Source organism: Mesocricetus auratus, unplaced genomic scaffold (assembly GCF_017639785.1).
Source record: "Mesocricetus auratus isolate SY011 unplaced genomic scaffold, BCM_Maur_2.0 Super-Scaffold_100172, whole genome shotgun sequence".
Lineage (NCBI taxonomy): Eukaryota > Metazoa > Chordata > Mammalia > Rodentia > Cricetidae > Mesocricetus > Mesocricetus auratus.
This window is the reverse complement of record NW_024429253.1, coordinates 256,100-282,327: the sequence shown is the minus strand read 5'-3', so window position 1 is coordinate 282,327 and position 26,228 is coordinate 256,100. Positions and strand designations below refer to the sequence as shown.

General features: G+C 50.1%; 1 protein-coding gene across 9 annotated transcripts in view; it reads right to left on the bottom strand.

The window, feature by feature from the left end:
- Positions 1–26,228, bottom strand: part of Prrc2b (proline rich coiled-coil 2B) — a 79,657-nt gene that overhangs the window by 26,527 nt on the left and 26,902 nt on the right. For 8 of the 9 annotated variants that reach the window (XM_040736903.1, XM_040736909.1, XM_040736904.1 and 5 more), the window contains exons 2-13: positions 25,827–25,996; positions 25,121–25,298; positions 22,205–22,307; positions 20,728–20,800; positions 17,260–17,403; positions 14,989–15,230; positions 14,475–14,596; positions 14,079–14,218; positions 9,515–9,605; positions 8,006–8,198; positions 3,209–3,524; positions 1,575–1,819 (exon numbers count right to left, since the gene is read on the bottom strand). In XM_040736903.1, coding sequence (XP_040592837.1) covers positions 1,575–1,819; positions 3,209–3,524; positions 8,006–8,198; positions 9,515–9,605; positions 14,079–14,218; positions 14,475–14,596; positions 14,989–15,230; positions 17,260–17,403; positions 20,728–20,800; positions 22,205–22,307; positions 25,121–25,298; positions 25,827–25,941 — 1,962 coding nt within the window. In that variant the 5' untranslated portion in view covers positions 25,942–25,996. The remainder of the gene's footprint in view (positions 1–1,574; positions 1,820–3,208; positions 3,525–8,005; positions 8,199–9,514; positions 9,606–14,078; positions 14,219–14,474; positions 14,597–14,988; positions 15,231–17,259; positions 17,404–20,727; positions 20,801–22,204; positions 22,308–25,120; positions 25,299–25,826; positions 25,997–26,228) is intronic. The other variant, XM_040736906.1, reaches the window with a different exon arrangement.

Below are 26,228 nucleotides of genomic sequence, written 5' to 3'. Positions count from 1 at the left end.
CTTCTTGGCTATTCCTCCACAACGCTCCCAACTCTGCTTCACGGCTATGTGGGCCCTTGCTAGAGCATGGAAAAGCTAGGGCCTTGGACTAGGATGCTCTTCACTGAGTTCCCAGCATAGCACAGACTCTCGGGAAAGTAGCACCACACCCGACCAGGCACCATTCTGCGCTCCCACCACACCCCTTCCTGCTCCTTTTGCTGCTCTCATGGTAGTTCCCCTCAGCCACGTTCCTGCTCCATGAGCTCTGTGCTGTGAAATAATCCCTCTATATCTTTTTCTTTAACATGGATTGCTGTTTTGCTATGGGTGTCAGGTCTCCTGGAACTGGAGTTACAGACAGCTGTGAGCTGCAATGTGGGTGCTGGGAACTGAACCCAGGGCCTCTGAAAGAACACAGTCAGTGCTCTCAACCTGAGCCATCTCCCGAGTCCTTGAATAATCCTGTCCACAGTGAAAATGAGTTGCTCTCATTGTTAATAAAATGCTGACTGGCCAATAGCTAGGCAGGGTTTCCGGGGTACAGAGATCGCTGGGAAGAAGACGGGCAGTCTGAGGAGCAGCATGGAGAAGTTCATAGATGAGCTAAACAAACCTCAGGGCAGCACATGGATTAATAAAAATGAGTTGATTTAAGTTGTAAGAGCTAAGAACAAGCCTAAGCTATCGGTCAAGCTTTTTTAATTAATAAAGTCTTCATGTGCTTATTTGGAAGCTGGCAGGCAAGACAGAAAAGTCTACCTACATATGGTGCCCAACATCTGTCCACGTACATCCTCATAAGACCTGAAAAAGCCTTAAAGAAAAGTTTATTTCTCCAAGGCACACCTATTCTAAAACAGTTTCAAATAAACATATTATACACCCAACTGCTGGACTTCCAAATACCCCCCCCATCATCATAGCTGCCATCAAATGCAGTTCCTAGGAACAACTGATATTTTCTTTTGTATGCTGGGTATAGAAATTGCCCTGAGATCTCATTCATGCCAGGCAAGCTCTACCAATGAACCACAGCCCATCTCAGTAATTATGACTCTCCATGGAGCACAACTACCACGGACACCTCTGGCAGAGAAGACCAGCAGGACATAGGGACTGCTGCCATTCCAGCCACACCATCCCAGAGAAAAAACGCAAGTCATCTTGAAGGTCTCAGAAGACCAGCATGGCAACACTGCTGAGCTGCTCACAGGCATCACTTCCAAAGCCCTCTGCTCTGCTGAGGCAGCACTCTTTTTAGTTTACAAAGAGCATTAACCTGAGGGTGGGCATCCTTGATCCAAAGCTGGTGTTCCTCTCCAGCAACTCTAAGACTTCAGAAGCCCCAGTATAATTGAACAGGGTCAGAGGAGTGCTCTGAGTGGAGACTGCCCCCCATGACACCAAATGCAGCCCAGAGCACGTCACTCAGTGTGCATGCACAGAGCCTCTATCAATGCAGATCTTCCAAGCTTTAGGTGTCACCTCTGCCATCTGTGATGGTGGCTATGACATGTAAGAGTACTGCTGTCTCTCTAAGCTGGAGGCGAGTGGGGAGAGCACCTGCTCCATGGTCATGTCCATCCGTTTACCTGCTGCTGCTGCTGCTGCTGCTGCTGTTGCTGTTGCTGCTGCTGCTGCTGCTGCCGCTGGAAACGAGGAGGAAGGGACTTCTGATACTTGCTGAACTCCTGTGCAGGGGACCCAGTCTCCCTGACTTCTTCCTCGCTGCTGCTACTGCTGCTGCTGCTGCTGCTCTGCGCCACTGCAGGGGACGTTGCAGGTGTCTCTTCTAAGAACATGGTGGGTGCTTCTTGGACAGGGAATTCTGGGGAGCCTACAGAACAGTCAGGCAAAGAAAGGTCACAGTGAGCTCATAGGAGCTTGTCCCGCCAACAGGGGCTGATGAACAGCATGTCAAGCAGTGTGCCTGTACTGCTGCCCCTAGGTTCACAGTCTCCACGCACGCTGTAAACACTGACATCACAAGCACAACTGCACCTCCCTGACACCAGAGGGCGCTGGTGCTGCAGACTGCCAAGCACCCCACAGGGGCTGAAACTACCAGAACACATCTCCTCACAAGAGTCCCTGGAAGCTGACAGAGGGCGTTTCCTAGAGAAGATGTCAGCCCTGCTGTTCATCACATACACTGTTCACAGCCCCACCAGCCACTTCTTTTGCCAGGCAAGATAAGTGTATTCCAACATTTAGACAGACCCCCTTTCACTTCCTGTAAAATAATGCACTCCTTTGTCACAGGTTCTCAATCATATGTTTGACTGAGCAGCACATGAAGCGATAGCAGCTTTAATGACAACATCACTTCTTGGAATGCACAAGTTTCAAGAAAGGCACCTGGCTTAGGCCCTCCTCATACTGGCAGGCAGGTATACAAACAGCTTTTTGGGATTCTAATTTACGTGTGTATGAGTGTTTTGCCTGCATGCATTATGTGTGTGTCTGGCACACAGGGAGTGAGAAGAGAGCATTAGATCACTTAGATGTGGAGTTAGAGGTAGTTGTGAACCACCACGTGAGTGTTGGGAATTAACCGGCATGCTCTGTGTGAGCTAGGTCTTCAGTTCCACATTTTGAAATAAACTTATGGATGTGTCTGTGTATTCGTGCATGCACACATATGCCATAGCATGTGTAACAGCGGCCAGAGAACAACTCATAGCTTTCTAGTCTCCTTCCGCCACGGCTCTGTCAGGCTTAAGGGCAATCCTGAGCCACCGTGCCAAGATATTTACCCAACTAGTTTAAAAAATTGAGATGGGGCTGGGAAGATGGCTGAGCAGGTAAAGGCACTTAGTGCATAATCCTAGAGACCTGAGTTCAACTCTCTGACCTTCATATAAATACTTTGTCTCACACACACACACACACACACACACACACACACACACACACACACACACACACACACACGAGTGGAAAAAGAAAGTCGACCTGGGACCAGACAGAACCCAGGCCTACATGTGTGTGCGCAGGGTCTCTGAGTGTATCCAAATGTCCGGGAACTCTATGTAGAGCAACTGATCCTATCTCTGCCTCCCGAGGGCTGGGACTGAGTGTGTGCCACCATGGCCAGCCACACCAACACTTCTAAAGACTGATGCTTTCCAGTAGAGTACGCTTTTATCCACAGGTGTTCTACTTCAGGCAGTGAGGGGACACAGAAAGTTCAAGCTCCCCACTGTGGGACAGGGAAGTCTCTCACCTTTGCAGACAACAGGGCCGTTCTCCTGTGGGGAGACCTTCTCAGTGCCAGGGGATCGGGGGACCTCCTTCTCCACTGGCTTTGGGGCCTCACTGGCCTTCTGGGCCTGCTTGCACTTCTGGTCCAGCTGCTTGAGTTTGGCCGCACAAGCTGCCAGCCTCTCCTCCCGGGCCCGGCGCTCTTCTTCTTCTCTGCGCTTTCGGGCTCGCTCCACGGCCTCTGACATCTCTGACTGGATGAACTTCTGCCGTGGGGGCGGCTTGTCCTCCTTGTCTTCAGCAGAGTGTTGTCGGAATACACTGCCCATTGTGGGCTTCTGCCAAAAGAAGGAGGAATGAGGTTTGGGTCAGAAACCAGAGACAATGGCTGCTTCTCTCACTGAGACTGACTCTCACAGGGGCCCCCACCATGAGAATATGAGACCCCTACATTGTAACGTCAAACTGATGCTTCCACATTAATGCAAAGGCACGACAACAAACACCTCTTTGGATGCTTTCTCCATCCCTGAGTCTCCTGCTGATTGTCAGTCACAATGGAAGTAGGATGTTGAGGGTGCCCTGGGAAAAACGCTCAGAGAGATAGATACCCCACTAGTCTGCAGGCACAGAGTAGCAGAGACCACTGGACGGGAGCTGATTCTCAGTCACACTAAATGAGTTCCTGTTTGGAATGGTGGCCAGACAGGTGTGTGCCAAGGTCAAAGGCGGTCGAACAGGGCTGGGTGGCGATAGTCCACGCCTTTAATCCCAGCACTTCTTAGGAGACAGAGGCAGCGATGGTTACACAGAAAAACTCTGTCTGGAAAAACAAAACGGGGGTGGGGAGGTGGGGGGGGGCAAGGGTCTGCCTCCTCTTGTAGTCTAATCACGCCTCTATATAAGAAATACACATTGGTAATAGTTCAGAATTTCCTCTTAAGAGTGGAGCAGTATTTATTCCTGGCATACAGTAGGACTCTGGGAACCCATGCTACGTGAGGGATGCTCTCTCAGCCTGGACACAAGAGGAAGAACCTGGGCCCTTCCCGGAATGATGTGACAGACCCTGAAAATCCCTCATGGAGGCCCTTGCCCTCCCTGGGAAGCAGTGGGGGCGAGGGGTTGGGAGGATTGGAAGGTGGGGGAGGGGGGAGGGAGAGGGAACTGAGAGTGACATGCGTGAAAAGTTAAATAAAAAATATATGGAAAAAAAAAGAATTTCCTCCTAAAAGCTTATTTCTCATGATCCAGAAACAACTCCAATGAGTTGAGGTTATAAACTCCAAGGTAAGTTCAGACACACCCTCGCATACCACATAACACTCACTGGACACTTTCACTTTCCAGTAAATACACCATCTGCCCATGCTTTGGAAATAGCTATCCACTGACCATTTCACGACTTCCCTGATAAGCTGCCTGATCCTTACAATTCAAAGAAAATGTTTTTATGCGTGTATCTGCATGTGAGTATAGATGCCTTACAGGACAAGAGGTAGCGGCAGAGCCACGGACAGCTGTGAGCTGTTGGACATGGGTGCTGAGAACTGATTTTGTGTGTGTGTGTGTGTGTGTGTGTGTGTGTGTGTGTGTGTGTGTGTGTGTGTGTGTGTGTGTGTGAGTGATGCGGTAACTCTTGGGAGTCAGTTTTCTCCTTTAACAATCTGGGTGCTGGGGACTGACTGAACTCAGGTCTTCATGCTCCGCAGCAGTCTCCTTTATCCACCGAGATCCTGAGAACCTACCTGGGTGCATTCTGGCTTTGTTTTTGTTTGTTTGTTTGTTTGTTTGTTTTTTGAGACAGGGTTTCTTTGTGGCTTTGGAGGCTGTCCTGGAACTAGCTCTTGTAGGTGAGGCTGGTCTGGAACTCACAGAGATCCACCCGCCTCTGCCTCCCGAGTGCTGGGATTAAAGGCGTGCGCCACCAAAGCACAGCAGGGTTTTTAAGATTTATTTTTATTAAGTTATGCGTTTATGTCCGTGAGGTATGTGCACATGAGTGCATGTGCCAACAAAGGCCAGAGGTGTCCATGTCTCCTGGAATTGGACTTATAGGTAGTTGGGAGCCACTAATGGGGGCGTCCTTTTGTATATGTTTCTCTTATTGGCTGATGAATAAAACGCTGTTGGGTCAATGGCCAAGGAGGCAGTAAGACAGGTGCGACAAGGAGATGAGAAGAATTCTGGGAAAGGCAGAGGTAGGGAGGAACCTGCCACAGTCGCCATGCTGCCTGAGGAATAACACCATGCCGGGCATTACTGGGTAAGCCACAGCATCATGGCAATACCGAGACTGATCGAAATGGGTTAATAATTAAGATGGAGCTAGCCAATAAGAATCCCAAGATACTGGCCAACAGTTTCATAACTAATACAGCATCCGTGTGTTTATTTGGGGTTGACACAGATGTGTGGCCAGGCTGGCGGGAAGAACCATCCACAACAAGTCACCTGATGTGAATTCTAGGAATTGCTCTTACCCACTGAGCTAGTTCTTCAATCCCGTTTTATGAATTCTTAAACCTGATTATCCCCTGCACATAGAGCTAAACAGACTCAAAGGGCCACGTTCACTGCAAAGCCTTCAGGTCCAGGGTATCTCAGGAGGGGAGGCATCATGCGGTGCACTCCTCACTGTACACGTGTGCACTCCTCACTGTACACGTGTGCACTCCTCACTGTACACGTGTGCACTCCTCACTGTACACGTGTGCACTCCTCACTGTACACGTGTGCACTCCTCACTGTACACGTGTGCACTCCTCACTGTACACGTGTGCACTCCTCACTGTACACGTGTGCACTCCTCACTGTACACGTGTGCACTCTGTAGCCAGCACAGTACCCAGGCTGTACAGTACACACGAAGAGCACAGGAGCCAAAAACATGTTTTCCAAGAGAATTCCAAACGGTGCCTGTCTCTTTCCCACCATTTGCTCACCCACAAATCACGGGGTGTGGCAAGACGGGTGTGTCAGCTGTCAGGGAGACAGAGTCTGTGTAGGTGGCCATATCCCAGTACGATGCAAGGCATGCATTGCAAGTGGCGGCCTGGTTTGGGACAATCATAGAATAGGGCGTGGCATGGAATTCAGGGCGTTGTAGAGCAAAGGTGACCTCTGAGGGCTGGGGAGGGCATCTGTGCAAGGGACACTGTTCACACACAGGAGCCAACCAGTACACATTAGTGCTAGGGACAGCGTGACTTCTGTGGGAGGAAGGAGTTACAGATATAGAAAGAGGGACCGAGGATACAGCTCAGGGGGTTAAAGTGCTTACTGTGCAACTGTGGGGAGCCAAATTCAAAATCCAGAATCCCCGTAAAAGCCAGATGTACCCCAATGCTCCCACAGTGATCACAGGGAACCAGAGACAGGAGAATTCCCAGAAGCTCTTGGGCCAGCTCAGCCGAAAATTAACAAAGACCCTATCTTAAACAGTGTGGAGAGAAAGCAAAGGCACACACTAAAGCTGTCTCCTGACTTCCACAGGCACCGGTGGAATGTGAGCTCCTGCACAGACACATGCACACACGCATGTACGCACGCACACACGCACTCATACATTCAGGCACAGGGTCTAAGCATTCCCTACCACTCCAAGGAACCAAGAGTCCCCAGGAGAACTGACCCAGGAGCAGAGGACCTGGATCTGGGTGAGTTTGGAAGGAGTTAACCTCAGAAAGTGAGGAGTCTCAAAGTAAGACAAGAAACAAGGACCCGCACCAGGCAGGTGGGATTTTCAGCTGCTGAAATAAATGAATACATTGGAAGTATGATGAATGGGGGCCAATGAGATGGCTCAGGAGATAAAGGTGCTTGCTGTGCAAGCCTGTTGTCAATCTGAGCTCAATCCACAGAACTTGCATGCAGTGGAAATGAAGAAGACTCCATGGAGATGTCCTCTGACCTCCACACACGAGCTCCCATGCACACATCATGCATACAGACACGCACCAAGGTTGAATATGGTGAATAATGGACTAGCCCGTCTCCCCACATTTCTCATCAATCACAGCGGAGAGAAAAGGATTGTTCCAGCGTAAGCCTGGACAACAAAGTGCCAGTCACCAGAGCCAGGAGGGGTCCAGAACAGAGAAGTGGGCCAAGGACACAAGCCTTGGACCTGACCAGGAGCAAGCACCAGCTCAAGCCAACCTGAGGAGCCTGCCCTCTTCCAAAGCAGCCAGGCCATGAGAACTTGTGAAAGGCCGAGTGAGTTGCAGTGATCACAGGTGAGCTCACGCACAGAGGACTTCAGCGGGTTCACTGCCTGTGAGTGTGCCACAGTGGCGTAGCAATACACACTTTCTGGTTGGATTCTGGTTCTAGGCATAGCTGGTAGTGAAAGCTACTATCCAGGGAGGTGGCACAGCCTTCAGTCAGCCAGGAAAACAGCTTCTCACTATGTAGCAATTGGCTGGCCTGGACCTCACTATATAATCCAGGCTGGTCTTGAACTCCTGAAGCACCTACCTGCATCCTGAGTGCTGGGATTAAAGGCATGTGTTACCATGCCCAGCTAGTCCTAGCCACACAGCTCAGGTAGAACATTTGACATTTGTTTGTCTTAAAGTTTGACAATGTGAGTTTGATATCTCTCTCTCTCTCTCTCTCTCTCTCTCTCTCTCTCTCTCTCTCTCTCTCTCTCTCTCTCTCTCTGTGTGTGTGTGTGTGTGTGTGTGTGTGTGTGTGTGTGTGTGTGTGTGTGTGTGTGTGTGTGTGTGTGTGTAGGGAAGGAGGGAGGGAGAGAAAGCACCATGCAATAAAGTCCACATGCCAGGGCTCTGGCCAAGCCGAACCTGGGCCCCCGTACCTGGTAGTCAGAGCCAGATGGCCAGCTCTGCAGCTTCCGGGAAGGAGGCGGAGGCTCTGGCACCTTTCGGACGATGCGGGTCACACTTGCTGCTTCTCCCCATTCCTTTCCTTCCTCCTGAGTGCGCTTGGCATCAGCACTGTCTGCAGAGCTCAGTGACAACTCCCGCTGCCGCCTTGGGTCCCAGCTGTTCCTAGGACAAATACCAACCTGTAAGTTTCCTCAGACAGCTAAGTCTGTCTGACCTCACTGGTCAGGGGCCTCTGGGAACCCTGAAGACAGCTAATACACCAATTTATAAACTAATATCCTTCAACACCCAATTCATGCCCTTTCCATGTGAACTGCAAAATTGAGGCCCAGCGTTTACCAAGCTCACAAGCCCCCAGGAGGCATGTAATTCATCACCCATCCTTGACGGCAAGCAAAGACAAGGCCTGCTTGCTCACATGTAAAGAGCTGGGAAGGGGGGCTGGAGCACCGGCTGCTTTTCAGGACCCACGGTCAGTGTCCAGGGTCCACGTGGTGGCTCAGAGCCATCTGTAACTCCAGTTCTAGGAGATCCAGTGTCCTCCCTGACCTCCACAGACACTGCAAGCATGTGGTGAACAGAAATATGTACAGGCAAAATACCCATACACATAAAATAAAACTAATGAAAATCTTAAGGTGAAAGGAGCTGCCACAGCAGAGAGAAAAGAGCAGAGCTGGGGCTCTGCCTCAGTCTCCTGCTCCCTGGAGTGGTCTAAAGCAAGCGCCCACCCAGAGCTCTGCAAAGCAGCAAAAGGCAGGAGCTAAAAGGCCGTCCCAGTGAGCAGCACGGATACAGAAAGTGCACCAGTGTAGAAAAGCAGACAGTCCCCAGAAAGGCTGCACTGAGGGCTCTGTAGAGGAAGAGGGTGTGATGAACAGAGCAAGCTGGGGCCAAACACAACCACGGCCATATATGTGGCCGTCACCACATGCCTACATGTATACACATACATCACACACACAAAACCTCGAAACAATAAAAATAAACATTCAGAAAACAAAACAAACAAACCAACCCTCTAAGGAACTGGAGAACGATGTCGTATTTTCCAAAGAACATTAAGTAAACTATGCCGGTGGGAATGATCCAAGGAAGGAGAGTAGAGGCAGAACGGATGCAGGCAATCTGCACACGCCTGCTCCCACACCTCCCCGGGTGCTGTTGAAGAGCCCAGACCCCAAGAGTTCCTGTATTATCAAAGATGAACCTGGGGTGGCTTCCCATCAACAATCTGAGACATCAGGTGCAGAGTTGCAAGGACCAGGGCACAGAACCCAGATCGTCAAACCTGGATACAAAACCTGACGGGACCCGTTCCTGCACACTGTCTTCAGCAGACCCTACCTCATCCTTGAAACTACAGGTTGCTATGGAAACCAAGAACTAGTCCCAGCAGAGTGAATAGCATGCAGCAGCACACCAAGGGCGTGCAGGTTTCTGACGGACCATGCTAGGAGCGGGCCTGGAGGACTTACCACTTGGACCGCCCATCCTTCACAACTTCCTCCTCATCTTCATCATCACTGAACTTCAGTTTCTCAGAATAGTCCACTTCCTCATGGAGGCCTGCAACAGCCAAGAGGGCCCAGGAAGATGAGAGAACGAGAGGATGACAGTGTCTCCCAGAGTACAAGACAAGTCTATACAAGTTGAGCCTGTGGTCCCCAACTGAGGTGATGGGCTGCTCACCCTGCCCAGCTGCCACCCCTGCAGATACCAGGGAGGCAGAGTCCTGAGTTCCAGTAAGAAGGATGGGCTAGGTAACACTAACCCTCTGACAAAGAAGTTTTAAATCAAAACAAACAGAAATTCTCCCTATGTAACCCAGACTCAGCTCTCCTGGCCAGCCTTCAGAGTGCTGGGATTGCAGGCATACACCATCACACCAGCCTGAAAGGAAAATTCAAGGGGAATTTTGTGATGCACTCCACCTATGCATCACAGACGCTCTGTCAGGGACATTTCTATTGTCCTATGCCCCACACTGACTGGCACAGGCAGGGAACGTGTCCATAACTGATGGACAAAGTGTGGCAGGTCCACACAGTAGAATATGATTTGGCCATCAAAAGGAATGTGGGTGACAAGAGAGATGGATCAGTACATGCTTGTTGCACAAACATGAGGAACCCGAGTGCCATCCACAGAAAAGTCAGACATACCAGTGCATGCCTGTTAACGCCACACTGCGGGGTGGACCCAGATGGAACCCAGCAAGCCAAGGTTAAATGGTAAACTCTGGGTCAGTGAAAGACCCTGTCTCAAAAGTAAGGTGGAGGGCTGGAGTGATGGCTCAGTGGTTAGGAGCTCTTGTGACTCTTGCAGAACACTAGGATTCAGTTCCTGGTGCTCATATGGCGACTTAAAACCATCTGTAACCCCAGTTCTAGGGGGAATCCAATAAACACATGCTGCCAGCACATAAAATGAATAAATCTAAAATAAAACTTTATGAGGTAGAGAAGAAAGCAAAGAAGAAATCCTACATCAACCTGTGGCCTCAACCCAGCCCCCTAAACCACACACCATATATACACAAATAAATGAGTTAATTAGACAAAGTAAGAATGACCGCACTAATGAAGTACAAGAAATTCAAGCAAAGAAACAACTAGAAAACATGAGGTTTGAAAAGCAAAGAGATTAAATACCAATGTATTTCAAAATAAATGCATCAGAAGACCAACAGATTTAAAGACATAAGCAAATCCACAATCAGAGCAGAAGTTTAATATATCACAGTCCAGTCCAAGATACACCCAAACAAAACAGCACCTCACTACACTGGCTATTACACACAGGCTTCTCAAGGACTCTTGGGATACTCTCCAAGACAGATGGTCCTGGACACAAAACATGTCTCACCTGGCAGTGGCGGCGCACACCTTTAATCCCAGCACTTGGGAGGCAGAGGCAGGCAGATCTCTGAGTTTGAGGCCAGCCTGGTCTACAGAGCAAGTTCCAGGACAGCCAGAGCTACACAGAAAAACCCTGTGTAGAGAAAACAAAACAAAAATACATAAAGAACCTGTAAACTATTATCTTTACTTACTTAGAAGACATTTTCATGTGTCATAGCTGGCCTTGAATTTGCTATGCAGCCAAAGTCTCATCCTTTTGCCACCACAGCCCATTTACACGGTGGACAGAGACTGAATCCAGTGCATTCTGCATGTTGGACACTCTACTAACTGGGCCACACACCCAAGCTCCATTTAACAACTACCACTGTTAAAAAGACAGGGTTTTACTTATAGTCCCAGACTGGTCTCAAGTGATCCTCTAGCCTTATCAGCCCAAGTAGCGAAGGCTGAGTCTACAGGATGAACCAACACCTCTCGCCTGTGTATGTGTTAGGGTGGGGTAGGAGGAGCATATATAGTAACTGGTGAATTCAGCAACTTCTTTGCACATGCTAAGTAGGCCCTCTATCCATGAATATAATTACCAGAAAACATGATCCTCTCTACTGAGCTGCAACATGGCCTAGCAGTTAGTTAAGAGTGCATGGACTGCACCGGCAGAGAACTCAAGTTTGGTGTCCGTAACTGTCTGTAACTACAGCTGCAATGGATGTGGCACCCTCAGCTGCACTCATGTGCACACAGCAAAACACAGGTACATAATCAAAAATAAAACAAATCTTTAAAAGAAAGAAAGATTCTTCTGACAACTCTAGAACACTAATGAGAAAGAAGAAACCTAGCAGAGACTCACTGGGATCCTGGAACTCCAGAGTCAAGACTGCATGGCTCACCTTGACACAGAAGCAGGCTCTCTGTAAATACGCCAGGGTGGAGTCCAAATTTGCAGAGACCAGCAGACAACTTGAGAAATCAAACTCGCAAAGAAACAAGGTGGAAAGCTCACACTATCTGAATTTAAGATTTATTGTAATTGACATGGGTGACGTTTGGCAAAAGTGCCAAAACCAATTCAAAGGCAACGTCTCAACAAGTGTTGACAGTAGGCCGTATCATAGGCAACAGGGCTGTTGGACACCAGGGCATATCAGTATGCTCAAGGGAGGCAGAAATATTCAGCCTGGATGCAAATGGTGATTTAGAAAGGTTTATTTCATTTTTACTCATGTGTATGTGTGTATCTTTGTGAATGAATGTCAGGTGTATAGATATGTCATGTGTATAGATAGGTGTTTATGTAAGCCAGAGGAGGCACCAGATCCCCTAGAGCGGGGTGGCTGTCTGCAACAGGAGACGCTCTTAACCACTGAGCCGTTTCTCCAGCCTATTAATACGCATATCTGTCTTTTTAATTATTTATTATGGGTATGTGTGTGGGCGCGTGTGCACGCACACCAACACGAGTTGATGTGTACCACATGCATGTAGAAGTCCAAGGGGATCCACGGGCTGCAGACACTTGGGAACTAGAGTCAAAGATGTAGGGAGCCACCTGATGTGGGTGCTGGCAACTGAACCCAGGTCCTCTGCAAGACCAACAAGTGCTTTTAACCACGACATTAACTCTCTAGCCATGCCTGACCCGTTTCTGTTTGTTTTGTTTTTGGTTTGATTCTTGGTTTTCCGAGACACAGTTTCTCTTTGGAGTCCAGGCTGAACCAGAACTTGCTTTGTAGACCAGGATGGTCTCCAACTCAAAGAGATGTAGACAACCGCCAACCTCTGCCTGCGTGTAGTGATTAACGACCTGTGCCACCAAACTGGGATAGATAGTTTTGTTTTTTGAGGCAGTGTCTCTGTGTAGCCTTGGCTGTCCTGGAAGTCAGTCTGTAGCCCAGGCTGGCCTCAAACTCATAGAGACCCATCTGCCACTGCCTCTGCCTCCTGAGTGCTAGGATTAAAAGTGTATGCCACAACCACACGGCTAATTTTTTTTAACGTGTGTTTTGCCTGTCTGTAAAGAACAAAAAAGGGTGTTCGATTCTCTGAAATTGAAACTACAGATAATTAAGAGCTGCCATGTAGGTTCTGGGAATGGAATCCAGGTCCCCTATAAAAGCAGCCAGTGCTCTCTTAAACTCTGAGCCACCTTGCTAGAGCCCCTAAGACAATACTCTCTGTGCAGCCCTGGCTGTCCTGGAACTCGCTCTGTAGGCCAGGCTGGCCTTAAACTCACAGAGACCCGCCTGCCTCCACCTCTCACAGATGGGATTAAAGGCGTGCGCCACCACACCTGCTCTTGATGAGACTTCTAAAGCGATAAAGAAAGCACAGTGTGCCAATACCTCACAGGAGCCAACAGAAACTACTGATGGACATAAAAATGCTGACAAATATCAGAGTGTAAGTTAAGACACGAAGAGTCTTACTTACGTACGACCCCTGTCAGTAGAGCATGAGGAGGTGGCAGAGAATGGGGAGTCAGTGCCAAGTATGAGATCAGTCTCGGTACAGAAAATCCTGTCTCTACAAAGCAGTGGTTCTCAACTTTCCTAACACTACAACCCCCAAAGGAGTGACTAAAACAACAATTCAGGGTTAGGACTAAAGTGGGTGGATACCTCACCTGTAACCCTAGCACTTAGAATACTGAAGCAAAACACAGAGTTCAGGGTCACTCGGGGCTACATAACAAGATTGTGCCTCACAAAAAGCAGGGCTTGGTCCAGCAAGATGCTTCAGGCGGTCAAAGTGTTCCCAAAGGCTGATGACCTGAGTATGGATCCCTAGGACACACATGGCAGAAAGAAAACCAACTTCTGAGACACCAGCTGACTACACGTGTGCCACAACCCAGGAATACAAGCACAAACGCACACACAAATAAAGAAATATAACTTAGGAAAACTTCTTTCTTCTTAAAGAGACTGGGAGCTCCAAGGAGCTGTGTGAGCACACAGCCCAACATATGTGAGTGTGATCCTTAGTGTGGGATGGAGGATTTCCAGCCAGACACAGTAGTACATACCTATAGTTCTAGAAAGATCTTTTACAAGCTCAACAGCACAATTTCTGACAGCTCTACTATTAGGAGCACAGATCAAAAGAAGATTCTACTTGGCCAGGGAGTGCCCTCTGGTCTGGCTGCACATAAGGTCACATTGGTGCCACTCACCTGCCCAGCCATCGTCTGCATCGGTGTCCAGATCATCTAGGCCCTTCAGGTTTTCTGCATTGATGATGGTGGGCCGTGGTGCCCGCTCCACCAGCTGCCTCAGTGGGCGCACTGGGCGTGCCAGGCCTGGCCTTTCTTTCCTGAAAAGACAGAAAATAAAGATGGATTCACATGACTTATAGGCAGAAGTCGTCACTTTCCAAAGGCAGGTTCCACCTTGCAGAGTGGTGTTTGAGTATCTATATTACTTCCTTTGAAAAGAAAATGCAATGAACAATTAAAGACACCGTAGACACCCACCCACCACACCTGGATGTTCTCTCTCCAGAACACAAAGCACATTCATGCCTGAGCCGTCATAAAATGACACACGTGACCACAAGCTCACAGCCTTACCCTTCTTGGTCATTCATCTGGAACTGCCTAAAAGGGACCCGAGGTTCTAGGCGGAGCTGAGGAAGGGGGAAGGAGCTTCGTTCTACCGTACCCTGGTTCTCTGATGACTGTGGTGAACACATCTGAAATACATTTGCCAGTGAGTCTGACTTTCTGGAAATGGCCCCAATTACATGTTAAATAAGAATTCATCTGGAAAGTGGGAAATGGGGAGACCCCCTCAGAAAAGGCTGGAGAATGTTTCTCATACATCACAGCATTACATTCCGTTTCCCTTGGGCTCAATAAAGCTGCGAACACCTATCTCTTCTTTTTTCTGAAGAACCAAAGCTGCAATGGCATCCAAGCCCCAGGGGCAGAAGCCAGAAGCAGTTTGAAAAGGCAGTGAGAATCTGCTGTGGGCCACTGTGGTCGTTCTGGCTGTCCTGAGAGAGCTCAGGCTGAGTGACCCCTGAGCCAGTTCTGATGGGCAGAAAGAAATTTCCACTTTGGGACAAAGGCTCTGAAGACTTACAAAAGCAGGGAGCATGTCATGGTATGTGGGAGGCTGGTAAGTGTGCCCCATGAACTGTGAGGCCCCTTTGCGGATGGGCTGGGCTGGGCGGAGAGAGGGGTCCTTAGATTCACTGGTGCATGCCGAGGAGGGGGCTCCATCGCCCGAACTGGAGTTCCTGCTGCTCAGCTCTGTAGGGGAGGCGTTCAGAGACGTGGTAGAAATGATGTTTCGCCCACCGCCCTCCCGCCAGCTTGTCACATCTGTAAATTGGAAAGGGACAAAAGAGAAGACAGGGCAGGGAGATTTGTGAAGTTCTGAAGGTCAAGGGACACCACCCCTGGCTTAAAAAAAATCACAGTGAAAACGGAAAAATATCCACGTGCTCTGAGGGAACGTGGGGAGCAGAGAGCTAGAATTTCTTGAGGGCATCAGATATATACCTGAGGAATACATAGAGGTCCACTCCAGAGAAACACAGGTGTCAACTGGCCCCTATGGCTGACTCACCCCGAGGGCAGAACTCGGAGACAATGCTGCCCCACCCACCAAGGCCTGTGTGACTCCTGACACGGGCTCACTTTTACCATAGCCAGTGTGACATGAAGCTTTTGTTCTGGGCTGAGCTGCAGCACTCCCAATGAGCCTCAGCTTCACATGTTGGTGTCATGTGATCACGTGCAGCACACACTCAGTTCACAGGGGAAAAAAAACTTGAGGACGGAGCTGGTGTGGAGCCTTGAGGAGGTAAAAGCGCTTGCTGCCAAGCCAATGACCTTAGCTCCACCCCAGGACCCCAGTGGTAGAAGGGGAGAATCAACTCCCACAAGCTGTCCCCTGACCCCACACGTACGCTGAGGTATGTGTGCCCCACCCCATGAACACACACAAAATCAAATTTTTAAAAACTTAAAATCCAGACATGACAACAATGCCTACAGAAGCCCACTAACCAAGAGGGACAGGGCACTCCCAGACCCAACACAGACCGGCTTTTCTTCTCAGAATCAGGGTCTCACTCTGGCTGGCTTAGAGCTCACCGTGTAGACCAAGCTAACCTCAAACTCACAGAGATCCACCTGCCCCCATCTCCCAAGTGCTGGGATTAAAGATGTGCGCCACCACACCTGGCCAGACTGGTTTTCCTTATATACCACTTAAGATTAATTTATAAATCTACCCCCAAAAAAAAACAAAAAACAAAAAACAAAAAAACCAAACCCAACACGTTCCACTTCCACAATAGTGCACAACAGTTTGCAGATGTGGCTGGCCACGGGTAATTCAAAGCGTACAAAGAGAAACTGCATACAGTAGTACTAGTGTGGGGGCCGCATAGGAACAACTCCAGACTCCTCTCTGTTCTCGTCTGCACTTGCCACCCAAAAGAGAAAGCCAGCCAAGATAGGCCAGGCCGTTTTGCTGCCATCAGCCATTCTGGGAAGCCAAGATCACCCGTAGGCCATCCGCTTCTCACCTTCAAGAGAAGGGACTGCTCTAGAAGCTGCTTCCACTCACGCTTTAGCCTGGGGTAACCCATCTTTAGTTAGGGTTAGGCTAATCTGAACACTTAACTACCCACTCTGAGCACTGTGTACGCTCAGCAAAGCCCGTGTTTTGGCAGAGTGGTTGCTCAGCTTTCAGGACAGTGCCTCTGACTGTCATCAGTGGTGCATCAACGGGAAAGGACGTGGGGCTGTACAAGGCAGGCAGACAAAAGCCCTTGAATTTCAAGACCTGAGCCAAGGATGTAGTGCAGCTTCCTTGGTCAGGACAGACAGCAAACCCAGATCTCAAACACAGGACATCACAGAGAAGGCCCTGCCTGCAGAGCACCACAACACCCACCGCACATAGGCCTGCCCTAACCCCGGCACCAGAAGGGACAACACTGGCTGCTGCAGATACACTGGCCGGTTCTGCTGTGGTTGGGGAAGGGTGGAAGTCAGGCTCTATTGACAAGCAGACAGGCCTGGGAACAGGGTCTGGAAGCAAGGACTGGATTAGCTAGTGGCACCCTCTATGTATCCATGAGGCACCATCCAGCTTAGTGGAGGTAGTAGTAACAGATGGCAAATGGAAAGTGAAAAGATCTGGTTCAGCCAGAGGGATGAGAGACAGAGGTGAGGGACAGGCCAGAGAGGCAGAGTCAGGACATGCACATGCCAAGGCAGCAACCTGCTTCCTTGCTGCCACACCTAGGCCCAGCAGTTGGGGCCCACCTGGAAAGGCAAAAAGAAGACAGGGGTCTGGTGCCCAGAGGGCCTGAGGAAACAGCTGCCATTCACTCACTCTGAGGGCGGAGGCTTGGTCCTGGCCCATACGACAGATCTAAGACGCCCTTTTCTTTGCCAGCCTTGTCCTGCCCGCCAGCTGCTTTCAGCGTCGGAAATTCCTCGGGAGAGAAGGATAATAGTCGGCTTGAGCCCCTTAAACCTGTCAAGAGAGGCAGAGAAGACACAAAGAGTGAGTGAGACAGCCAGCCCAAATCCCTTGGCAGCTTTCCTAGCTCCAATGGCCTGGAGTGGCTGCAGGTGAGCCGTGTTTGGGGTATCTGCACCTAGCAGGCAGTAACAATGACTCCCTCAGCTGTCCCCAGAGGCTGGCAGGTGGTCACACAGGATAATGGGGCAGGATGTCACCTCTGCTCCAGCACATGTTCCTTTCCACCCCATAGGAGTCACCTAGTACATGTGCCTGCCCAGGAGGTGGGCAAGCACAGTCCATAAGCGAGATCCACTCAGGTGGGGCCACACCAATAGATGCCCCCACCTAGAGTTTCTGAGTCACAGACTTACCAACCTTTTCCAGGCCTGCAAAGCCAAATGTGGTCCTGATGTACGCACAAGACCGTTTCTTTTTCTTCTTCTTCTTTTTTTTTTTTTTTTTTTGGTTTTTCAAGACAGGGTTTCTCTGTGACTCTGGAACTCACTTTGTAGACCAGGCTGGTCTTGAACTCAAGAGATCTGCCTGCCTCTGCCTCCCCAGTGCTGGGACTAAAAGCATGCACCACCACTGGCCGGCTGACCATTTCTTTCTTCAACTGTCATTCACTGCTCAACTACAAGCCCTTTGGAAGGAGCAGCCCTGTATTAGCTTCACCCTGACACAGCTCCTGTGACTTCCTGGAGGAGCGGAAGAGAGTGGCCCTCTGAAGGCCGAGGGTGGGAAATGGTCCCCTCTCACCTACACAGCCCATGTTGAGTGCCACACAACTGAACTGAAACACCCTCCCACTGTCCCGCTGTACTCAATCTATTATTCCCTGGACGGACAAGCCACACCCCTAGGTTTCCAGTGCAATACACAGGCACCTGCTGACTGAAACAGACTCACCCAGGGAAATGGATGGGGTCACTGCAGCCATGTCAGACTGAGGTCTGTTTACCACTATGCTCAGTGAAGAGGCTGGGTCAGGGCAGCCTGGCAAGTGATGGCATCAACCATAGACAGAAATGGCACAGGTGGGTGACTGATTTTAAATGTCAGTCTAGAATCACCTGGTAAAAGGAGTCTCAACGAAGGACTGTTTAGATCAGGGTGGCATCTAAGCATATCTGTGGGAGATGATTTTGATTATGTTAATTGAGCACGAAGCCCCAACCATTTTGGTAGCGTATTCCCTGGACATGGGATTGTGGATTGTTTAAGAGTGGAAAAGCAGCCAGGCAGGGGTGGTGCACACCTTTAATCCCAACACTCAGGACCAGAGGCAGGCGGACCTTTCTGAGTTCAAACCCAGCCCAGTCTAAGGAGAGTCCCGGCACAGCCTGGGCTGTTACACAGACAAACCCTGTCTTGAAAATCGAAGAGTAGAAAAGCAAGCTGAGCACTAGCATTCACTCATTCATTCATTCGTTCGTTCATTCATTGTTCTCTGCTCTTGACTGTGGTGTGACATGTTACCTCAAGTGCCTGCCATCTTAACCAGAATCTAAGTTAAACGAACTATTTCTTCTTAAGCCACTTTTGTTGAGATTATTTTGTCACAACATGAAACAAAACTAAGACAGGGTAAGACAACCTCACACCAGCACACTAGCACTCCTAAGATTTCAGCACTTTCTCTACCAAGGTGGTCAGGCCAGGCCACACATCGTTAACCTCTGCCCTGATCAACCAAGTTTAGATCTCTGGCATCTATGTGAAAATCTGGGCATAATGGCAGGGATGTGTAATTCTAGTACTCCCTAAGAGGCAGACAGAATTGTCTAGAAGCTCCTGGGCCAGTGGGCTTCGTATATACAGTGTAATGACAAGAAATGAGATCCCATTTCTACAAGGTGGAAGATGAAAATGGAGTTCAGGAAGCTGTCCTCTGACCTCCACATGTATACACTGTGGCACAAGAACATTTGCACTTACGTGGGCACGTGCACGCACACACGCACACACACACACATACACACACACGCGCGCGCACACACGCGCGCACGATCCAGGCATAATTGTGTGCACTTATAACCAGAAGGAGTCTTTTTTTTAATGATTCATGTATTTTTATGTGCATTTGGTATTTTGCTTGCATGTATGTGAAGCTACCAAATCCCTTGGAACTGGAATTGCAGACAGTTGTGAACTGCCACGTGGGTTCTGGGAATCAAACCTGGGCCCTCTAGAAGATCAGCCATCTCTCCAGCCTCCAGAAAATGCCTCTGTAAGATTGGTCAGTTGGCAAATCTGTGGGGCATTTTCTTGATTACTGAGTGATGTAGGGAACCTAGCCAACTGGGGACAATGCCACCTCTGAGCAAATTATATATAAAAAAGCAAACTGAACAAGCCAGGGGAGCAGCATCCTTTAAGACTTCTGCTTCAGTTCCTGTCTCCAGATTCCTGGATTCCTGCCAGGAGCCCCCATATAGTCTTCCATTCACGATGGGCTATAAGCTAAAATAAACCCTTTCATCCAAGTCACTTTTTTTTTGTTGTTGTTGTTTTGTTTTTTGTTTTTGTTTTTCGAGGCAGGGTTTCTCTGTGGCTTTGGAGGTTGACCTGGAACTAGCTGATGGGTCAGCACTGTGCAGAAATACACCAGCTAATGTGGAAAAACTACAAGACTTCATCTAGAAAATCTGGATTCCTGTTGTTCTTAAAACCGCCTGCTGGTGGCTGGAGAGATGGCTCAGAGCGTAAGAACACTGACTTTTAGAGGTCCTGGGTTCAATTCCCAGCACCCACATGGTAGCTCACAAACATCTATAACTGTAGTCTCAGGGGATCAAATGAACTCTTCTGGTGTACAGACAAAACATCCATACACATAAAAATAAATAAATCTTAAAAAATGAACAAAGAAAAAAACTGCCTGTTGACTCGGGGCTCACCTCCTCCAGAGCTGCAGGGACTGTGTCCACCTGCACAGGGCTCCCCCAAACCACTTCACCTAGTCAGAGTTTGCCTTGGAAGCTCCTGGACTCAGAACATTTCCCCCCACAGTGCATCACCCTTTCGTCTCTGTTTCCATGAGCAGCTCCACGCGGTGGGCTGATGACCAGTCAATCCCACCCACTCCTACACAGGCTTTGGGTGAACGTCTACAAGTAGCTGCTCCCTCCCTATACTGGCTTCCTGGAGTTGGGGCTAATGAGGAGGAAGCAGCTGGGTGACAACATGACACTGGCAGTAATTACCCCCCAGCAGTGCAGCTACCTGAAGGACCATTGGCCAGAGCTGAGGTTCTTCTGCCCAACTCAAAAGGAACATGTCCCAAGAGCCAGTATTAAACTCAGCCCACCCAAGACGCCCACACCCACTTACCACCTTCGTGTCCGACTGGCTTTCCACTCAGCTGTGCCCATGACTTTGGTCCACCTGGCACTGAATTTGTGTTCTGTGAGAAAGGAAACAAGGAGAGTCAGCTCAGCTAACCTGCTGTGCAATTGAGCACCTTGTAAGGTGTCACTCAGAGCTGTGGCAGGGCTCGTGGGCAGAGCACTGGCCTGGCATTTACGGGTCCCGGGTTCTCCCCCCAGCAACAAAGCAAAGAGAGGGTGGGGTGAGAATTGCACTTTAGACTCGAACCTCATGCAGAGGACACATGGCCGCTTTTGTGGCTCTCAGAGCAGCACGGCTGACGAGCAAATACAGAAGACTCAACCCACACCCACCCTCGTGCCCAACTCTGCAGACACTGCCAGGCTGTCCCATGCCCACACAGAGCCGTGTTGGCTTGCTCCAGACACAATTTCAGCACGTGTCTTAATCTGTGCCAGGGACACCTGAGGAACACACACAAGAAACCTCACACGCCCAACCATGAAATGACGCTGGTCTTCACAGCCTGACACCTAGAGGCCATTCTCTTCTACTCATCCACACTTGCCTGCCTGAGCCTCAGCCCTGAAAGTTCGCGAGGCTAGCAACCTGGGCATCAGGTGAAATCCCAGCACACCTCTGGAAGGGTCTGGCCAGATCTCAGCTGAGATTCAGGAATGGGTGACACAGACATGGCCGCAGTGACAGCCCCCAGTCCTACCCTCTGCACCCATGCAGAAAATGTCCTGCCTGTCTGCTAGCCCTGAGCACAGACAAGGGCTTCACTGGGTACTGTGCCAAGTCTGCAGAGGACTCCTGACCACACAGGACATGCCCAAAGGGCAGCAGGCATGCAGCAGGGCTTCAAAGCCCTCCCGTAAGCAGAGGGACATCAAGGTCAGTGTCATTCTCCTCCTCCAACGGGAACCACACAACTGACCCATGTCTACAGCCCTTACCAAGAACATTAATGGAAGGATGCCAATAATGCTGGTGATTTCTATTTCAAAAGCAGTGAACCTTTTAAAAGTAAGAAGCTGTAAGCCGGGTGGTGGTGGCGCACGCCTTTAATCCCAACACTTGGGGAGGCAGAGGCAGGTAGATCTCTGTGAGCCTGGGACCAGCCTGGTCTTCACAGCCAGTTCCAGGCCAGCCAAAAAACAAAACAAGAAACAAAAAACCAAAACAAGAAACAACAAAAAACCAAACCAAAACAAAGCATGAGGCTCTACTGCCAGCTGTTGTGTTTTCAAACTCAGCAGAGCACAGGGCATCTGCAGCCTGGCAGTTCCTGTACTCTCCTGACACTAGTGTCCACAGAACACAACAGGAAGCACTGACCCAGCCTGGAGTCAGTGACCTGCTCAAGACAAATCAATCTGTACCCAAGCAGGCAAAAGCCTGTGCTCCTGTGTCACCATCATTTCCAGGCAACACCCACCCGGCCCCAGCAAGACAGGGCAGGCTCCTCAATACCTACCTCCTGACTGATTGACTGTGTCGGTTTCTGTAAATTGGAGACAGATTTCTGCAAACCCGGCTGCGGCTGCGACTCCGGCGGCTGAGAGGTTGTCGCACTGGAACTAGAAGAGGGCAGGATATACAGTGGGGTCATACTCTGCACAGGACATCTGCCAGCCACAGCAATCACACTGACAAGACGGTGACCCACGTTCTGGGTTGATGCAGTGACACTGCCCACGACATGGGGCAGTCTGCTTCTTGCTCCCGACAGCTGTCAAATGAACTTAAAGGAAGCTATAGGAGATCTGCCAATGGAGAAACTGAGTCGCTGGTGTGAGGGCCTAAGCTCTCCTCCTGGCCCAGCTGCCCTGCTCTGAGACTTGATGGGGCATCTACCATGCTTCCGTGCATAAAAGAAACGCATGCTCTCAGTGGAAGAAAACGTAAGGAACAGACATTACCACCTCATTTCCCAGACATAAGCTCCAATTCCCACAGATTTTCTATACATTTATTCATATATTTTTAACACAAGATAGACCTGTGTATTTTTAATATATATATTAAAATACACAGATATATATGCTATCTTTAATGGTGACTAACTGCTCTTTGGGCATTCCCTGTCAACAGAGTCATACCAAAGATGGATGGAGCTGTCAGACCAAGACTTCTTGAAATTTAAAAGCTATTACCAGCTGCTTTCCACACAGGCTGCCCTGTGTGCCCACCTGTCTGAGAGGAAACAGGATGGCTTTCCACTCTGCCTCAGCACTTTGCATTTGACAACCTTGGGCAAACTAGTCACCTACTTGGCAAGGAGCAGCGGTTGCCAGGGGCAAACTCCACAGACACACTGCTACAAGTTCACCTGACCCCAGTCACTCACCAGTCATGAGAATGACAAAAAGAAGGCCACTGGTCCTCCCCTCACATTACCTTCTAACCTAAAACAGAAGCTTCCAGCTAGCAGCACCTGTGTCCCCAAACCTAGGCTCCAAGTCCCACCACAGGAGACCAGGCCAGGCCCACAGGGAGCCCCCAAACCTAGGCTCCAAGTCCCACCACAGGAGACCAGGCCAGGCCCATGGGGAGCCTCCTCACTTGCTCCTATTCACTTCCTCCCGTGCAAGTGGCCTTCACCAGGGCGTCTGTCACTGCTGAGACTGAACAGGGCGTCTGCCACTGCTGAGACTGAACAGGGCGTCTGTCACTGCTGAGACTGAACAGGAGGTGGGCAGCACTCTCTGGCCTCTTCTCTCTGAAGCTTTTGGAAACAGAGGCAGCAGAGATCCCAATGAACTGTACCACATCTACTTCATCCCAGAGCTGGTGGATGACACGGGCCACGCCTCTGTGCCAAGCCATTATTTACCCCATGGGTGCACCACAGTGCCCCACTTGCTATCCCTGGAGCTAGGGACTGATCCTCCTTAAAGGTGGGGCCCTGGGGCTCAGAAGTGAACTAATCCTCCAAATCCCAACAAGCCACAAATGGCCTGACTGGAAACTGCACACAAGGCCAATCTAAAGATCAGCTTCTACTGCCCATCAACAGCACTCCTCACAAACTGCCTGCAAAATATTGCTTTGTTTTGTTTTTGTTTGAGACAGGGTCTCTCCATTTGGTCCTGGCTGGCCTGGATTTCATTATGTAGACCACATTGGCCTTGAACTCATAGAGATATGCCTCTCTCTATCCCCTGAGGGATGAGGTTAAAGGTGTGCACCATCATCCCTGGCTGCAAACTGTTTAAACAGCTCAGGACCCATTTCAAACACTCCTACAGCATATCAACTGGCTACATGGTTCCTCACACTGTACCTCCTCTCTGCCACACTGTAGGGACAGCATTCCCAGAGCTTCCAGGGCCATTTCCAGCACAAGCTTGAAAGATTGGGGGGGGGACTCTAAGTCAGGCTGCATCCTGGGTCACTGTTACTCACTGTCTAGCTCCCTATGGCATCAGCATGAATGGACCACAGCAGATGGACAAAAGGGCGTGGGTGAGGGAGACCGGACTGTCCTGGTTGTCATGCTCAGTAGTAAGTTCCAGCAGGAGGCTTCTGCCTCTGCAGTCCGTCCCCAGACATGGCTTCCTCCCCGAGAGAAAGAGATCAAGGCCAATCTAAAGATCGGCTTCTACTGCCCATCAACAGTGCACCTCACAAACTGCCTGCAAAATACTGCTTTGTTTTGTTTTTGTTTGAGACAGGGTCTCTCCATTTGGCCCAGAGGCTCTGAGATCAAAGACGGCTCTCTAGAGACACACTGCCCAGGACTTGAGTCCCCTAAGGCTGCAGCTGCCAAGCTACCAAGCTACATTCTCCCAACACAGAGTATACAAGGCCCCAGTCCCAACCTAGTGGCTCTCTGGGGACAACCTAAATCACTGCACACACTCCTTTGGGGGGGTTAATCCAGAGAAATGCTACTCGGCTCAAAGGCCTGGCAAACAAAGTCAAGGAGCAAAGTGCACACAGTCAAAGAGAAGCCCGGCCAAGCTTCCTACTCCCAGCTCTCCCTCTTCCAGGTCAAAACTGCAGAGCAGAGGATGCAAGGAGCCTTGACACATACCCAACCCAGATCACCCATCCCTACACACACACAGGCACACACACAGGCACACACACAGGCACACACACAGGCACACACACAGGCACACACACACAGGCACACACACACACAGGCACACACACAGGCACACACACACAGGCACACACACACACAGGCACACACACAGGCACACACACAGGCACACACACACACAGGCACACACACACACACACACACACACAGGCACACACACAGGCACACACACACAGGCACACACACAGGCACACACACAGGCACACACACACACACACACACACACACACACACACACACACACACACACACACACGCCGTCATCGCCCTCCTGCTGCTCACCTCTTTGGGTCTTGCTGGTCCTGCTTGTTGGCCCATCCTGTCCCGTCCTTGGGTACTATCACGATGTTGGGGTCGTTTCCTTTGTTTTCAGACTTCAGGCTTGGCAGGTTTGCAGGCGGTGGCATACGCCGGGCTGTGGCAACTTTCCCGAGACTCTGTAAGCCATGTCTAGGAATAACTGCAAGGGAAAGTGGATGGGACAGAGCACACACCTCACAGGAGGAAAGAGGCCAACTCCCGCCGCGGCTCAGCCTCCAAGTGAGAAAGACAAAGCCAAGCAAAGACAAGTGCCTGGCCGTCACTCGGCCCCTGCCAGCTCCTCCCCAGACTGCACAGACAAAGGGCTGCTGGAGCTGCAAAGGCTCTCAATCGACTGTGGCAGAGGCAGCTGGGAGCTCATGCCAGGGAGGAGCCAGGCACAGGAAGCTCAGCCCACAGTGACCACCCCTGAACTAGGAGGTGGCCTGGCAGCAATCCAAGAACCCCCAAGAAGACTGTGTGGGTGGCAACAAGTCCCATATGAACTTGTTCCACCAGATTCCACCAAGTCAGAACCAGGAAACTAAAGGGAGAAAAGACAACACACACGTTGCGTCATTCCTCCTGGCAGCCCGCTGACTGGTCTACAGGGACACAGCTGCCTGGCCAGGTGTCTGGACATCTTACAGAGAAGGAAGCATAAGAGGGGCCTTTGGCCAGGCCTTACCTGAGGATCTGGCCGAGCCTACTGATCTCCCTTTATACTTGTCAAACAGGCTGAGAGTCGAATACTTGCTTTTCCCATCCTTGCCCTGGGTTATTTGCCCCAAACGATCGGACATTGCGATGAAATGTCATCTAGTAAGGAAATTTTTCTCAGCACCGCTCCCGATTTGCCTTTGGAATGAAAAAGAGGGAGTCAGTCACCAGTCCTCTGATTCAGAGGAGGTAGTCCTTCAGGAATCAAGGACATCCTAAGATGTACAGACAACCATGGACTGTCCCAAGGAAAATGCCCTCAGCATTTACCCACAGGTGCTCTCTTTAGGTGGCTCTGCAGACAGCCTGGGCTACCCACCCCCATTAATAACGTGCTGATGAGACAAGCTGGAGTCTGCTGCCATGGTCA